Here is a 17,500-nt window from a genome sequence, read left to right as displayed (position 1 = left end):
AAAGAAAAGGAAAGAAAGAAAGAAATCAATGAAAAGAGAGAAAAAGACAAAAAAAGAAAGGAATATAAAACAAAAGAGAGAAAGAACGAAAGAAAGAAAGAGATACATAGATAGACAGAAAGGAAAGAAAAAACGAGATTGAAAGAAAAAGAAAGAAAGAAAGAAATCAAAGAAGAAAGAGATTGGATAAGAAGAAATAAAGGAAGAAAAAGGAAGACAAGAATGAAACAGGCTTACTTATTATTATTATTATTATTATTATTATTATTATTATTATTATTATTATTATTATTATTATTATTATTATTATTATTGTTGTTGTTGTTGTTGTTGTTTATGATGTTTGAATTCAGTGAAGGAATGGAGGAAGTAAAGAGAGAAGGAAGGAAAAAAGAAAGGAAAGAAATAGAGAGGAAAGAAGGAAGAAAGGAAGCGAGGAAGGAAGAAAAAGAAGAGACAGACAGACAGACAGACAGACAGACAGACAGAGGCAATGGACCAAGATGAATAAAGAAAAAAAGAAAAATAAATGAAAAGAATCGTATGGCTTTAGTGTGTTCAGCTGCCGGAGGAGGAGGAGGAGGAGGAGGAGGAGGAGGAAGAGGAGGAGGTGGAAAAGCCTATAACTGTGTGTGTGTGTGTGTGTGTGTGTGTGTGTGTGTGTGTGTGTGTGTGTGTGTGTGTGTGTGTGTGTGTGTGTGTTACAGAAGCCAAGTGGTGGATGCCGGAAGGGATTTTTTTTTTTTTTTTTTGCTTTTTCTTCTTTTTCTTCTTTTTCTTCCTCTTTTCTCTCACACGTGATCTGAAGATTAAGGAAAAGGAAGGAAGGAAGGAAGGAAGGAAGAAAGGAAGGAAGAAAGGAAGGGATGAAAGGAAGGAAGGAAGAAAGGAAGGAAGGAAGGAAGGAAAAAATAAAGGCAGAAAGGAAGGAAGGAAGGAAGGAAGGAAAGGGAGCGAGAAAAGAAGAAAGAAGAGAGAAAGGAAATATGGAAGAAAACAGAAAGGGGAGGAGGGAAGGATACGAAGAAAGGAAGGAAGAAAGAAAGGAATGAAAGGAAGGAATAACAAGGAAAGGAAGGATAAAAGAAGATAGAAAGGGAAGGAGGAAAATAAGGAAGAAAAAAAGAAAGAAACAAAAGGAACGAAAAAATTATCCTCTCTTCCTTCCTTCATTCATTCCTTCATTCATTTCCTTCTCACATTTCTCAACCCAGTTCTCTTCCTCCTTTCCTCCCTCCTTTCTTCTTTCCTTCTCTTTTCACTTTTCTTTCTTTCTTTTCTTCCTTCATTCCTTCATAGAAAAAAATACCCTCCTTCCTTCCTTCCTTCGTGTCCTTCCTTCCCTCCTTCATTTCCTTCTCGGTTCTCTCCCTCTTTCTCTCCTTCCCTATATTTACCTTTCCTGTCCTTCCCTTCCTTCCTTCCTTCCTTCCTTCGTGTCCTTCCTTCCCTCCTTCATTTCCTTCTTACATTTACCTTTCCCGTCCTTCCCACACCTTTTTCCCACCTTCCTTCCTTCCTTCCCATCTTCTTCTCTTCCTTCTTTTTTCCTTCACCTTCCTTCCTTCACTCCTTCCTTTCCTTCCTTCTCTCTTATTTCACATTAATTCTGTCTCTCTCTTACTCTCTACTATCTCTCTTCCTATCTTCATTCCTTCCTTCTTCCTTCTTCCCTCTTTTCCTTCCTCCTTCCTTCCTTCCTTCTCCCTCTTATTCAACATCAATTATACTTCCTTATCTTCCTTCCTGACTCTCTCCTTCCTCTCCATTCCTTCCCTCCTTTCCTTCACCTTCCTTCCTTCCTCCTTCACTTCCTCTCTCATTCCTCCTTCAATTTATTCCTTCTTCCCTTCCTTTTTTTTTCGCATCCCTGTTTCCTTTATTTTCCTCCCTCCTCATTCTTCTTCCGTTCTCTCTTCCCTCCTTCCTTCACCTTTCTCTTTCCTTCTCTCATTCTCTCATTCCATCCTTCCTCCCTCGCCCTCTTTTCTTTCCCATCTCTTCTTCCTCTCCATCCTTCCCTGTTTTCCTCCTATTTCCCTTTTTCCTTTCCTTCCTTTTACATTTTCTATTCCTTACGTCATTCACACATTGCATTCTTCATATCTCTCTCTCTCTCTCTCTCTCTCTCTCTCTCTCTCTCTCTCTCTCTCTCTCTCTCTCTCACCCTTCCTCGTTCCCACCTGTCTTCACCTTGCCCATGACGTCTCCCAAGCCAGGTATAGACACACACTTCCGCCACACCTGCTATTTACTAGGGTTTCCGCGGACCCAAGGAAAGAGTGACCTTGCCAAGCGCTTCCCACCTCAGATGTGCTCCCCTTTCCTTCCTCTTGTCTTTTCTCAGCCTTTCTTCAATTCTTTCTTTCATTTCTTTCTTTTTTTCGTCTTTTCCTTCCTTCTTTTCTTTTTGCTGTTGTTGTTGTTGTTGTTGTTGTTGTGTTGTTACCCTCCCTCCTCTTTTTTTTATCTTCCTCTTCTTCTTCCTCTTCTTCCCCTCCTCTTCCTCCTCCTCCTTTTCCTCCCTTCCCCTCTTTATGTAGAAACCAATATAGCTATCTTCTTCCCCTCTCTCCCTTCCTCCCTTTCCTCATAGAGGTTACAGAATGAGAAGAGGAAGAGGAGGAAGAGGAGGAGGAGGAGGAGGAGGAGGAAGAAGAGGAGGAGGAGGAGGAGGAGGAGGGTCACGGGTCTCACCTTTAGCTCTCAATCAAGGCGTTTAATGAATCAAGAAAAGGAATTGTGTGTGATTGTCTGTCTGTGTGTCTGTGTGTGTGTGTGTGTGTGTGTGTGTGTGTGTGTGTGTGTGTGTGTGTGTGTGTGTGTGTGTGTGTAGTCTCTCTCTCTCTCTCTCTCTCTCTCTCTCTCTCTCTCTCTCTCTCTCTCTCATTTATTACTTCATTTATTGTTTCAAAAGTTCATTCGCTTCTTCTTCTTCTTCTTCTCTCTCTCTCTCTCTCTCTCTCTCTCTCATTTATTGCTCCATTATTGTTTCAAAAGTTCATTCGCTTCTTCTCTCTCTCTCTCTCTCTCTCTCTCTCTCTCTCTCTCTCTCACCAGCTGGCTGCCTCCATCACGTTTTCTCCCTCATTACCTCCGCCTCCTCCCCTCTCTCTCTCTCTCTCTCTCCCCCTCCCTCCCTTTTCTCTCTCCCTCCCCCACTTTCTCTCTCTCCCTCATTTCTCTCAATTATTACCTCCCTCCCTCCTTCCCTCCCTCCTTCACCTCTCCTTCATCCTAGCATTCAAGGGCAGCAAGTACGAAGGGAAGAAGAAGGAGAAGAAGAAGAAGAAGAAGGAGGAGGAGGAGGAGGAGGAGGAAAGAGAAGAAAAAAAACCAGCAGACACCCAAACAAACAAGAGAGAGAGAGAGAGAGAGAGAGAGAGAGAGAGAGAGAGAGAGAGAGAGAGAGAGAATCAACAATCAACCAAGGCCGCCTCAGTTAGAGAAAGTGAGAGAGTGAGCCAGAGAGCGAGAGAGAGAGAGAGAGAGAGAGAGAGAGAGAGAGAGAGAGAGAGAGAGGCCCAGTCATTGTCGGCGGTACTCGGCTCACTTACGCAACAATTTCATTCAGGCGACAGAACCACCTCAGTCTCCCCTATAACTGACCGTCCTCCTTTTCTATTAATACTCCCTGCTCCTCCTTATCCTCCTCCTCCTCCTCCTCCTGCTCCTTCACCTACTTAGCTTCCTTCCTCCTCCTCCTCCTCCTCCTCCTCCTCTTCTTCTTCTTCTCCTGTTACTATGATCTCTCTCGTTCTCCTGTGCTACCCGTCTTCCTTTCTCTTCTCCTCCTCTTCCTCCTCCTTCTTCATCTTCTAATCTTTCATCTATTCTACTTCGGTTCTATATTTTTCCTTTTGTTTTTTTGCTATATTCTCCATTTTTTATTCCTCCTTTTCCTTCTTCTCCTTATGTTTATGTTATCCATGTTTTAATCCTCCTTGTTTTCTCTTTCCCCCAAGCTGTTATTTTTCATTTTTTTCTCTTCCTCCTCCTCTTCTTCCTCTTCTTCTCTTCTATGTTTCAGCTATATTTATCCTATTTCTCCATCTCTCCTTCTCCTCCTCCTCCTCTCCTTCTTCTTCCCCTCCTCCTCCTCCTCCTCCTTCTCCTCCTCTTCTTCCCTTCCATGTCTCAATCATAATTATCCTTCTGTTTCTCCATCTCCTTCCTCCTCCTCCTTCTTCCCTCTTCTTCCTCCTCCTCCTCCTCCTCTTCCCTCTTCTTCTTCCTCCTCCTCTTCCCATCAACATTTTATCCTTCGATTTCTCCATCTCCTTCTTCAACTCCTCCTCCTCCTCCTCCACCTCCTCCTTCTTCTCCTCCTCCTCCTCTTCCTCCACCTCCTCCTTCTACTCCTCCTCCTCCTCCTCCTCCTCCTTCTTCTCCTCCTCCTCCTCCACCTCCTCCTTCTTCTCCTCCTTCTCCTCCTCTTCCTCTTCTTCCTCCTCCTGTACCTGTCGAAATTAGTAGCCTAGCAAAGCAGGTGACCTCATTATAGGTCAATGGATATTCTTTTTTTTCTTTTTCGTTGTTTTTTTTGCCACCATCTGCTGTCTCTAAGTTACTGTTGTGGTGTATAATAGTTTCTCCTCCTCCTCCTCCTCCTCCTCCTCCTCCTCCTTGTCTTCCTTCAAATCAGCTTATTAGAAAATCGAGGACATCCTTCTGAGTTGTTGTTCCTGTTCTTGTTATTACTGTTGTTGTTGTTGTTGTTGGTGGTGGTGGTAGTGGTTGGCGTATGGGATAAGAAGTGGAAGAGAAGAGGGAGGAGGAGGAGGAGGAGGAGGAGGAGGAGGAGGAGAAAGAGGGGAAGGAGAAAAGAAAGGAGAGGAAGTAGAGAAGAAACTGAAGGAAAAGGAAGAGAAATTATGGAAGAGAGGAAAGAGAAAAGAGGGAAAGAAGAAGAAGAAGAGAGGAAGCAGAAGGAAGAAATATAAAGGAAAGAGGGAACAAGGAGAAGGAAAACTAGAAAAAAGTAACAAAGGGAAGAAGAAGGAAACCTAGAGAGGAAAAGGGAGGGGAAAAGGAGGAAAAGAAAGAGAAATAGAAGAAAAGAAAGAAATAGGAGAAAAAGAGAGAAATGAAAGAAAGACAAGACTGATTGAACGAGAAGGAGGGAGGAAAGGAGGTAAGTGGAGGAGGAGGAGGAAAGGAAGAGGTAAGTGGAGGAGGAGGAGGAGGAGGAGGAGGAGGAGGAGGAGGAGGAGGAGGAGGGCAATGTATGTTAAGGTTCTGGTTGCCTCAAGTAAACAAAAAAAGTAAACAAACAGCGAACGTTAAACACACACACACACACACACACACACACACACACACACACACACACACACACACACACACACACGAGAACAAACAAGTATACACGAAAATAAACAAAAAAACAAACAAGTTGGAAAGTGTTGACGTTGTTTACATAAAAGGTTACAAAGAAAGAGAAGGAAGGAAGGAAGGAAGGGAAGGAGGGAAGGAGGTACAGAAGGAAGGATGGAGAGAAGGAAGGTACAGAAGGAAGGAAGGGAGAGAAGGAAGGAAGGAAGGAAGAAAGGAAGGAAGGAAGGAAGGAAGGAAAGGAAGGAAGGAAAACAAGGAAAAATAGGAGAAAGAAATCTGTAATGAATGAACGAAAAAAATGAAGAAAAAGAAAGAAAAAAAACAAGAAAATGCAAGAGAATAAAAAGAAGATAAAAAGAAAAAGTAAAGAAAAAGAAAGAGGAAAACAGAAAGAAAGCAATCAAGTAAGAAAGAAAAGAAAAGTAAATAATAAATGAAGGAATAAAGAAGAAAAAGAGGAAGAAAGGAAGGAGGAGGAAAGTAAGCAAGCAAGAAAGAAAGAAAGAAAGAAAGAAAGGGAGGAAGAAAGAAAGAAAGAAAGAAAAAAAGGAAACAATAAACAATAAACAGCATAAACAAACAAACAAAAAAAACAAGACACCGGAATGAGAATAAAAGGGAATGAAAGAGAATGCAAGATAATAAAAGAAAATAAGATCATAAAAAAAGATCAATATGGAATGTGGAACGTGGAATTGACTGGGGTGAAGGAACAGTGGAATGAGGACAACGGATCACTAAAATAGAAAAAAAAGTCGGTGGAATGATGTGGAATGTAAAAGTGGAATGACAGGAGAGTGGCATGAGTTTCAGCAGCTTTAGGGCATAGGTGGTAAGTAGAATGAAGTGGAGTCTGAGTGGAATGACTGTGGGAGAAGTGGTATGAATTTTAGTGGACAAAGGGTAGTGAGGTGGTAAGTGGATTGATGTGGGGTGCAAGTGGAATGACTGCGCAAGATGTGGTATGAATTTTAGTGGACAAAGGGTAGTGAGGTGGTAAGTGGATTGAAGTGGAGTGCAAGTGGAATGACTGTGCGAGAAGTGGTATGAATTTTAGTGGACAAAGGGTAGTGAGGTGGTAAGTGGATTGATGTGGAGTGCAAGTGGAATGACGAGACGAGAAGTGGAATGGGTTTTAAGCGTATACAGATCAAGGTGGAATGAAGTGGAGTATAAATGAAACGACAAGACGAGAAGTGGAATGAGTGAGTGGTGCTAAGTGGAATGACAAGACAAAGAGTGGAATGAGTGAGTGGTTGTAAGTGGAATGACAAGACAGAGTGGAATGAGTGGAGTGTAAGTGGAATGATGTCAAGAAGTGGAATGAGTTTAAGGGTATTCAGCTGATAGGTGGAATAAGACAGGTGGAATGAGACAAGTGGAATGAAACGAGTGGAATGAAACACAGGTAAACAGGTGGAATGATACAAGTAAAGAGGTGGAATGACAAGTGGAATGAAAGACAGGCAAACAAGTGGAATGATAGATGTGAACAGGTGGAATGAGACAAGTGGAATGAGACAGACAAATAAAAACGTGGAATGATACAGGTGGAATGAAACAAGTGGAATGAGACACAGGAATACAGGTGGAATGGGACAAGTGGTATGAGACACAGGTATACAGGTGGAATGAAACAAGTGGAATGAGACACAGGAATACAGGTGGAATGAGACACAGGTATGCAAGTGGAATGATACAGGTAAACAGATGGAATGAGGCAGGTAATTCCCCGACAACAAGAGGAGGTGAGGGGAAGGTTAAGGGGGCCTAAAGAGGACATGGATAGGGGGGCAGGGGGGGTGGGGGGGTGAGGGGAATGAGGGCACGAGGGGGGGAGGGGGAAGGGGGGAGGGGAGGGGCATGAGAGCGTAGATGAAACTGGAACCTCAGAGTACCAATGGAAACGACCTTCATGCCACCCCTTCCTCCTCCTCCTCCTCCTCCTCCCTATGTATACCCATGCCACTGCGACCATGACCTCTCTCTCTCTCTCTCTCTCTCTCTCTCTCTCTCTCTCTCTCTCTCTCTCTCTCTCTCTCTCTCTCTCTCTCTCTCTGATTACTTTGTTTATGGAATTACGTACAAGAGTTTCAATTCCTTATACTTTGTCCTTAATCCTTATACATGTCACCTCCCTTATAGTTAACCTGATTCACGACCTTATACTTTGAGAGATGTTGTTTTGTTTATTTTCTCTATGTTTATTTTTTTCTTCTGTCCTTTTATGTGACGAGAATTTTATGAGTCTTTCTTTTTTATTGATTTTCCTGTTTGTTTTGCTTTATTATTTTTTCTTTCATTCATTTTTCACTTTCCTCTATTTTTTTCTCTTCTTATTTTCTTCATTTTTCACTAACTTGTTTTGTATGCTAATTCTCCTTGTCTTCCTCCTCCTCTAGTTCTTCTCCTCCTTCTCCTCCTCTTTCTCCTTCTCCTTCTCCTATTCATCCTTCTCCTTCTTCTTCTTTTCCTTCTAATTCACTTTTTGACGTATCTGGTATTTTTTTCTTCCTTTTCTTTTTTTTTCTTTCCAGCATTTCACTTTCATTCATTCCTCTCGCCTCTTTTAAAGGTTACAAAACACAGCTGGCTCATTACACACACACACACACACACACACACACACACACACACACACACACACACACACACACACACACACACACACACAGGCACGCTCAGTCAATTAACACCTCCACATTCCACTTTCTCATTCCACTCATTCATTCCACCTCCCAAATCAGCTATACGAACTTCCACTTGTAAATCTATCCACTTTTTTTTTTCTTTTTTGGCTCATTCCACTTAGTCACTCCACATTTTCACACCGCACACACTCATTCCGCTCATGCATTCCACTTCCCACATCAGTTAAACCAACCTCAACTCATAAATCTATTCCAGCTCCTCTCATTCCACTTCTGTAGTCACTCCATGCCTCCACTCTCCACATTGTCATTCCACCCTCATTCTATCTTCCATATCATTCCACATCCAATTCCACTGACTTTCCTTCCACTTCTATAGTCACTCCACACTCCCACACTCCACATTCTTATTCCACCTTCATTATACCTTCATACCATTTCCCCTCCACTTTCTCCTATATCCACTCCACTACCTCTCATTCCACTTCGCTATCCACTACAACCACAAACAAATTACTCCATTCCATCTCATTCAACTCTCTCTCTCTCTCTCTCTCTCTCTCTCTCTCTCTCTCTCTCTCTCTCTCTCTCTCTCAATATCCTCGCCTCGTCCCTCACATCTAACACTTTACATATCCTCCTCCTCCTCCTCCTCCTCCTCCTCCTCCTCCTCCTCCTCACTTCCTCCCTCCCTTGACCCAGAACACCGAGTGAGTGAGTTTTTTTCCTCCTGGTCTTTATGGAGGAGGAGGAGGAGGAGGAGGAGGAGGAGGAGAGCTAGAAAGAGAAAGAGAAAAAGGTGAACTAGAAAGAGGAGAATGAAGGAAGAGGAGGAGGAGGAGGAGGAAGATGAAGAGGAGGAGGAGGAAGAAGAAAGGGAAAGTGAGGGGAAGAAAGTTAGACAGGAAGGAAAAACGATAAAAAAGGAGGGAGAGAAGAAGGGTGTGATAAGGAGAGGAGGAGGAGGAGGAGGAGGAGGAGGAGGAAGGGAATGGGTCGTATGGCACGTGTAAGAACAAGGGCGAGAAGAGGAGGAGGAGGAGGAGGAGGAGGAAAGGTGTGAGAATGAAATGAGTGGACGAGAGAGAGAGAGAGAGAGAGAGAGAGAGAGAGAGAGAGAGAGAGAGAGAGAGAGAGAGAGAGAGAGAGAGAGAAGAAGAAGAAGAAGAAGAAGAAGAAGAAGAAGAAGAGGAAGAAGAAGAAACCGATAACAACGATGACTAAAAAAAAAAAAAAAGATAAACAAGATGATGATGATGACGAGGAAGAGGAGGAGGAGGAGGAGGAGGAGGAGGAGGAGGAGGAGGAAGGAAGGAAAACAGAAAGAAGAGTAAGATGTAGATAAGAAAAGAAAAAATAGAAACAGGAGGAGGAGGAGGAGGAGGAGGAAGAAGAAGAGGAGGAAGAGAAGAAGGAGGAGGAGGAGGAGGAGAGGATTAAGTTAAAATTATCTGACTTTGTTAATGTTAGACGGGAAGAGTTTTCTCCCTCTCCTCCTCCTCCTCCTCTTCTTCCTCCTCCTCCTCCTCCTCCTCCTTCTGCCCTTGACACCAAAGTAAACTCCCATCCTGCTTCCCTTCCTCCCTCCCTCCTCCCTCCTTCTCTTCCCTAACTCTCATATCCTTGTCAACCTCCTCCTCCTCCTCCTCCTCCTCCTCCATTTATCCTCCTCGTGTCCTTCCTCCTGTCCTTTTAACCTTCCTCCACCCTTTTGTTCTCTCCCTTATCTCCCTTACCTTTCCTCCATGTCAGTTTCTCTCCTTTCCTCCTCCTCCTCCTGCTCCTCTTTCCTTCTTCTCCTTTCTCTCTCTCTCTTATTTCTTTATTCTCTGTTTCTTCTTTTTTCGTCATCAGAATTATTATATCCTATCATCATCATCATCTTCTTCTTCTTCTTCTTCTTCTTCTTCTTCTTCTTCTTCTTCTTCTTCTTCTTCTTCTTCTTCTTCTTCTTCTTCTTCTTCTTCTTCTTATTATTATTATTATTATTATTATTATTATTATTATTATTATTATTATTATTATTATTATTATTATTATTATTCAGCCTTTTTATCCTGTTCTTCCTTTCTTTCTTCCTATATTCATCATCATCTCTTATTTATTATTCATCTTTCTACTTCTTTTTCTCTTTCTCTATTCGGTAACATCTCTATATTCTTCTTCTTCTTCTTCTTCTTCTTCTTCTTCTTATCATTACCTCATAACTCTTTCCTTTTGTTCCTCTCTCTTCTTACATTCGTTTTCACCTCAAATATGTCTTTTTCTGACCCTATATCAGTCTCCCCTCAAACCATCAACTCTATCAATCTTTCTATTAACTATTATCAACTCTTAGTCTTCTTTCTATTCCTCTTTTTATCTTCCCACATTCGCCTTCTACCTCAGTTATCTTCCCTTTTTTTACCCTAATACGTTTTTGTGTCCCTGCTAAGTCTCCCCTCGAACCTTATCTTTCACGCTAACAGGAGAAGGTTGCGTGAAGGCGATACGGGAATGATAAGGTATTGGTGATGGGATCGTGATGAGGGGTGAGGCAGGTGTGGCGGGCAGGTGTGTGTGTGGAGAGCGAGACAAGTGAACAGACACAAAAAAAGTAAAAAAAAAGGTAAAAATAACGAATAAAATGAGTGATAATAATAGAAGAGTTGATTGAAATATATCCGTAGACAGGAAGGCACAGAGATAGACAGGCCAGGTGAGACAGGTGTGTGTGGAGCGAGACAGGTGAAGACAGAAGAAAAACAATAAAAAGAAAGTAAAAGTAGATTAAAATTAATAATGACAGAAGAGTTGAAATTAAGATATACGTAGACAGGAAAGCACAGAGATAGACAGGTCAGGTGAGACAGGTGTGTGGATTGAGACGGGTGAACAGACAGAAAAAAACAGTAAAAAGAAGTAAAGAATAACGAGTAAAATGAATGATAATAATAGAAAAGGTGACTGAAATAAAAGTATACGTAGACAGGAAAGCGCAGAGATAGACAGACGTACAGACGGAAAGAAACAAAACTGACAGGGAGATATGGAAAATAGAAATACAGACAGACAGATTGGAGAGGAAGATGTAGATCAACTAGCACAAAAAAGACAGACAGACAGAGAGACAGACGGATAGAAGTGAAAGATGTAGACAGACAGACAGATGTAGATAGACAGACAGACAGACAGACAGATGTAGATAGACAGACAGACAGATGTAGACAGACAGATGTAGACAGACAGACAGACAGACAGATGTAGACAGACAGACAGACAGATGTAGACAGATAGACAGACAGACAGATGTAGACAGACAGACAGACAGAGATAGGAGAGAAAGATGTATACAAACTAGCACAAAATTTAACATAGGCGGATTAACGAAGAGATAGATGGATAGAAAATAGACAGAAATAGACAGACAGACATGAATAGACAGACTTGCTTGTAAATAGATGCATACAACAACAACAAGAACAACAACAACAACAACAGGAAACATCAATTTGGACTATAACAGCGACCACGGGGGGTTAAAATAATAATAATAATAATAATAATAATAATAATAATAATAATAATAATAATAATAATAATAATAATAATAATAATAATAATAATAATAATAGCGAAGTGATTAGCCGAGAAAATAAAATCACCACCCACTCCACTCCACTCCACTCCACTTCCTTCCTTCCTTCCTCCACTTCGTCCTTCTAAATCTTCCTTCTCCTCCTCCTCCTCCCCCTCCTACACCCCCATCGTCATTTCACACACACACATACACACACACACACGCACGTAGCCCCCCACACACACGCAGTCCCCCCCTTCCTCGCCCCCCCCACAGTCCCCTCTTTACCCCTCCCCCCCACCCTCTCATGTCCCTCCTTCTTCCCTTTAGATGTGAAAATCTCTCCTAAGAATGTCATTGCCAAACATAATGACGCGTGGGGGTCAAGCAGAGGCGGGGACATTGAAAAAGGGGGGGGGGGATAAGGAGGGGAAGAAGGGGGAGAGGGGGAGATACTCAGCTTGGTTTTGTTCCTTAGCTGAGAGGAGGAGGAGGAGGAGGAGGAGGGGGAGAGGGGGAGATATTCAGCTGGGATATGTTCCTGAGCTGAGAGGAGGAGGAGGAGGAGGCGCGAGGGGAGGAGGAGGGGAGGGGATGGAGGGGGAAACTTTCACTGCTAGGAGTTTGCGAGTGAACGAGCGAGCGAGCGGCGACCCGACCCATGCGATGGTGGTGGTTGGCTGTTGCTCAACGCCGCCTACAGGAGTGACTCGCGCCGGTGTGGACTGTTCCAGGGGGGGCAGGGGGAGGGTGTAGCGGGGGTAAGACAATCAGGGGGCAGGGTGCAGCAGGGGTGGCAAACTCTGGGTAGGGTGTAACGAGGTGATAGACAATACGAGAATGTGTGCCCCTCGCTGCCCGCCGGTGCCACCCTCTGCCCTGCGTGGGTGCCGGGGGTGAAGGAGGGCGGGGGTGAGGGCAGCAAGGGGCAGGGAAGGGTACAGGGCTCACACTCACCTCTCCTTGTGCTCCGGGATGGGGTCCTGGATGGAGAGGGCGTTGAGGCGCTGGAAGGTGTTAAGCCTCTGCAGGCGGTACAGCTTGATGTTCTGCAGCACCATCTTGGCGGCGTGGGCGGGACGGGTCACAACACACAGCTACGGGGGCAGCACCTCAGCACAGCGTCTGGGGGCTGAGGGCTCGGACACACGGGGGCGCTGAACTGCCCGCCTCACCACCACGTCCACAACAACACTGTCTCGGACCTGCTTCAACAGGCATGAACAACACTGCTTCAATGAGATTCGAAGCCTTAGCTTCGTCCTGGGACGGGCAGGCGGAGAGTCACCATAGTCACGGGCGAGGAGCGCGGCACCTCTGGGTCTGACACAGTCACACAGTCACACCGTCACTGTCCTGAGACACAGACACGTGAGCAGCACGGCACGGCGAGCACGAGTGAACACGGCGGAGCCTCCACTACCCCAGGCCGCGGGGGCAGACCTCGGACTGACAAACGCGCCGCGCGGCCCGCCTCGCTGCGGCCACTTCTTGCCGCCTCACAAGCTGGCGGCCGTCAGGGCAGGGCCGGGCACGCCGGGGAGAAAGCAGCGGCGGCGGCGGAGGCAGGAGGCCGTGGCTGACAGGAGCTGACGATCTGGAGTATGTGCACGGCGCGGCGAAGTTGTGGCTGCAGGTACACACGCACACAGTCCCTACGCACACACTGGAGCGTGGCGAGGCGCGGGGTGCCACACGCTCGACGCGAGCATCAACTTGTTGCTGGCACGCCCGGCGGCGGCGCGGAGGAGGGTGACCGGCAGGTGAGCGGCACTGGCCAGGCGGGGACGGGAACTGGCGTGCCGCGGCGTGGGCGACGGAGGCGAGGCTGCTGGCACTGCGTGGCGCGGCGACGACGGCGAGATCCTGAGTGTGACTGGAAGCGTGGCGGCGCGGTGTGACGCCCGCGACACACGTGACCTTAGTGCCGCAGACTGTCCTCGCCCGCCTTTAAGTAGGCCGCTGCCTGCGCGGGTCGGCACCCACCACCCTGCCCGCCCGCCGCGCCGCCCCGCCGCCCACCTGCAGGAGGCGCTAAGGCGGCGGCGGCGGCACGAGGGACAGGCGGCGCGATGGGCCTCCTGCACAACCCCCTCCCCCGGTGCTTGATTTAAGGAAGGCCACGCGAGCACAGGCTGTGTGGGGATACGTTGTGACGTGCACATGGGGCGTCCAAGACACACACACACACACACACACACACACACACACACACACACACACACACACACACACACACGTGTATATATATATATATATATATATATATATATATATATATATATATATATATATATATATATATATATATATATATATATATATATATATATATATATATATATATATATATATATATATATATATATATATATATATATATATATATATATATATATATATATATATATATATATATATATATATATATATATATATATATATATATATATATATATATATATATATATATATATATATATATATATATATATATATATATACATATATATGTCCACACACATGGTTCCTCCAGCAGTGTGAACCCTTGACACGCCAGTGTCCCAATCGTTCCCAACACCGCGGCTGCCGTGTGTGGGTAACAGGACACCGCGGGCGGCGGGCAGCCCCCCTGGAGGGACACCCGGGGGGCGTGATGCTCCTGGCCACAAAGACCCGCGGTGTGTGTCCCAAGGCCGCTCTTATACAGCAGCAACACACGTCCATCATCATCAACACCTGCTACACTTGTGCCATTGTCTCCAGCCACACACATTATCACTGGGCTCCCATGGGTCTGTGCAGCGGCCGCCCGCGATCGCCGGCAGTGACCATCATCGCCATACACACGGTGCCACACGCACAGCATCGCCAGGGCCACGTTTGTCCATCATTTCACACACACACACACACACACACACACACACACACACACACACACACACACACACACACCAGACATCAACGCGTGTACTCCAAAGCTGCCGCCGAAAACTTGATTCCAAGAAAGCGAAATGAGAAACAGCACATCCTTCCCCACCATTCCCTCACCTCCCACTCTCTCAGACTCTCCCTCTGCCACATCTCCCTTAATACTTACACCCCACTCCCCTCACCTTCCATCCTTCCTCCACTCATCTCCCTTTAACTCCCATTCCCCTTACTTATCAACAGCTCCTCCCGCCTTACCTCTCCCTTCCCCTCACTTCCTCCTCCCTCATCATTCCTCTTTCCCTCCATTTTCCTCCCCTCACCTCCCTCACTATCTCCCTTACCTGCATTACTCTCTCCCCTCTCCCTTCTCCCCGCCCACTCACAGCCCCTCCCTCCCTCCCTTCCTCCTTCCCTCTTTCCCTTCACCCTCTTCTTCGCTATCTCCCTTACTTTCCCTCCACTACCTCTTCCACTTTCCTCCTCCACTCACACCCTTTCCCTCCCTCATTCCCTCCCTTCCCTCTACCCACAATATCCCATACCACCATTACCTCCCCTCCCTTTCCTCCCCTCCCCTCCTATTCTTCCCTCCCCTCCTCCTCCTTCTCCCCATTAGTTAGCACCTCATTCTGTCACCCCGTCACACCTGCCCTCATCACCTTCTTAATTACAGGTAGGCTGACCTTACCTGCCCAATCATTGTGCCTCGCGTGACGTCATAGATTGGGGGTAGGGGAGATGGGGGGAAGGGTGAGGGGGTGCCTAGCGTATGTGGGCCAGTGAGGGTCAGCTATCGACTTACCTCCCCTCTCCCCTCTCCCCTCCCCTTTCTCTCCCCTCTCTCTCTTTCTCTCTTTCTCTTTCTCGGGAGGCGTAGGAGTAAGTAATTGACGCTGTGAAGGATAAGGTGTGAGAGGAGGAGGAGGAGGAGGAGAAGAAGAAGAAGAAGAAGAAGAAGAAGAAGAAGAAGAAGAAGAAGAAGAACAAGGAGATGAATAATAATAATAAGAAGAAAAACAAGAAGAAAACGAAGAAAAGGAGAAGAAAAGAGGAGGAAGAGGAGGAGGAGGAAAAGGAGAGAAGAAGGCCTATATTTTCCTCCATTCATATAATTTCTTACCCTCATCTTCTTTGCGACCATGAATAGTCAGTAGTAGTAGTAGTAGTAGTAGTAGTAGTAGTAGTAGTAGTAGTAGTAGTAGTAGTAGTAGTAGTAGTAGACACACACACACACATACACACACACACACACACACACACACACACACACAACATAACCTCCCACACACAAAATACAACCCCTCCCCCCCCCCCACACACACAACACAACACAACACCCACCCCTCCCCCCACAACACAACCTCCCCCCTCCACACACACTCAAAACACAACATCCCCCCAACACACAACACCACCTCCCAACACCCCCCAACACCCAACACCCCTCCCCCCCACAACACGACCCCCCCCCCCCCCCCTTCATCCTTTCAACCACATCTAGCTGACCTCTTTCTTTAAGCGCTCCGTTGACTGAACGAAGGACAAGTACATTAGAACCCTCGCCATGAGCTTGCCTGCACATAAATCAACGGGGAGGAGGAGGAGGAGGAGGAGGAGGAGGGGTAACTAAGATGGCTTCAGGTACAACTATAGTAAAATTTATGACCTCTCATCCGCCGCCATACGAGTCTATAACGTGTTTACTATGAGGTCTGTGTGTGTGTGTGTGTGTGTGTGTGTATGTGTGTGTTTAAAGAATTCATGAGAGAGAGAGAGAGAGAGAGAGAGAGAGAGAGAGAGAGAGAGAGAGAGAGAGAGAGAGAGAGAGAGAGAGAGAGAGAGAGAGAGAGAGAGAGAGAGAAATAAAGCGAGGAGCAAGAGAGGTTACGAGTGTGAAAAGGCTCCCAGGATGATAGTGAAAGGAGGAGGAGGAGGAGGAGGAGGAGGAAGAAGAGGAAGAAGAGAAGGAGGAAATAAAGACTGGAATAGACTAGGATGGAGAAGAACATGGAAGAAGAAAAGGAAAAGGAATATACGAACAGGAGAAAGAGAAAGACGAAGATGATGAACGCAAGAAGGGGAGGAAGGATAAAGAGAAGGAATGGAGAGAAGAGAAGGGAGGTGGAGGAGGAGGAAAAAAGGAAAAAAGGGAAAAGACTGAAAAAGGAATAGAGAACGAAAAAAAGGAGAAGAAGGAGAAAAGAAATCGGATAAAAGAGAGAAAAAAAATGAAAACAATAGAAGGAGACATGGAGAGAAAGGAATGAAGGAAGGGAGAGAGAGAGAGAGAGAGAGAGAGAGAGAGAGAGAGAGAGAGAGAGAGAGAGAGAGAGAGAGAGAGAGAGAGAGAGAGAGAGGAGGAGGAGGAGGAAGAGAGGAAGAAAAGGAAAATAAGGAGGAGAATCAGAGAAAGAGAGAAACAGACGGAAGGAGAATAGGAGAAGGAGACATGGAGAGAAGGAATGAAAGGAAAAAGAAGAAGAAGAAGAAGACGAAGGAAAGGAAGAAGAAATGGAGAAAAAGAAAGAGACAGAGAAGGATGAAGAATGTAGGAAAGGAAAGCACGAAAGAAAATAGATGAGGAGAAAGAAGAAGAAAATAATAATAATAATGAGAGGAAGAAGAGGGGGGTGCCACGCGCTAGTAACCCCCCCCCCCACCCACCCCCACCCCTTCCCCCAGTCTTACCTTGAGAATGCAACAGAATCAATGGCAAAACAAAAAAAGTAGGGTATCAACACACGACGCTGCCCTCCCTGCCACCCTCCACCTTCCTCCCCTTGCCGAGAACAGAGTGACAGGGTGAATGAGTGACAGGGAACATAAGAACATAAGAACGTAAGGAGTCTGCAAGAAGCCCATGGAAACGAGAGTACAGACATGACTAAAAGGGAGGTAGAAAGAGGGAGAGAAAATAACTATCAACTCACTGCACGCCCTCCTCCGGCCCCCCCTTCCCTTGCCTTACCGCTAGACAAAGCTAAATAAGAGGTAGAAAGAGGGAGAGAGTTGGAGGTAA

The 17,500-nt window shown here is 45.6% G+C and overlaps 1 protein-coding gene across 3 annotated transcripts in view; it reads right to left on the bottom strand.

Moving 5' to 3' along the window:
* Positions 1–12,768, bottom strand: part of LOC126996209 (ecotropic viral integration site 5 ortholog-like) — a 123,424-nt gene extending 110,656 nt beyond the window's left edge. For all 3 annotated transcript variants that reach the window (XM_050856520.1, XM_050856522.1, XM_050856523.1), the window contains exon 1: positions 12,505–12,768. In XM_050856520.1, the coding sequence (XP_050712477.1) occupies positions 12,505–12,608 (104 nt within the window). In that variant the 5' untranslated portion in view covers positions 12,609–12,768. The remainder of the gene's footprint in view (positions 1–12,504) is intronic.
* Between the last annotated feature and the right edge of the window lie 4,732 nt (positions 12,769–17,500).

This window comes from Eriocheir sinensis, chromosome 9 (assembly GCF_024679095.1).
Source record: "Eriocheir sinensis breed Jianghai 21 chromosome 9, ASM2467909v1, whole genome shotgun sequence".
NCBI lineage: Eukaryota > Metazoa > Arthropoda > Malacostraca > Decapoda > Varunidae > Eriocheir > Eriocheir sinensis.
The sequence above is the reverse complement of the archived record's forward strand: the minus strand, read 5'-3'. Positions and strand labels throughout refer to the sequence as shown.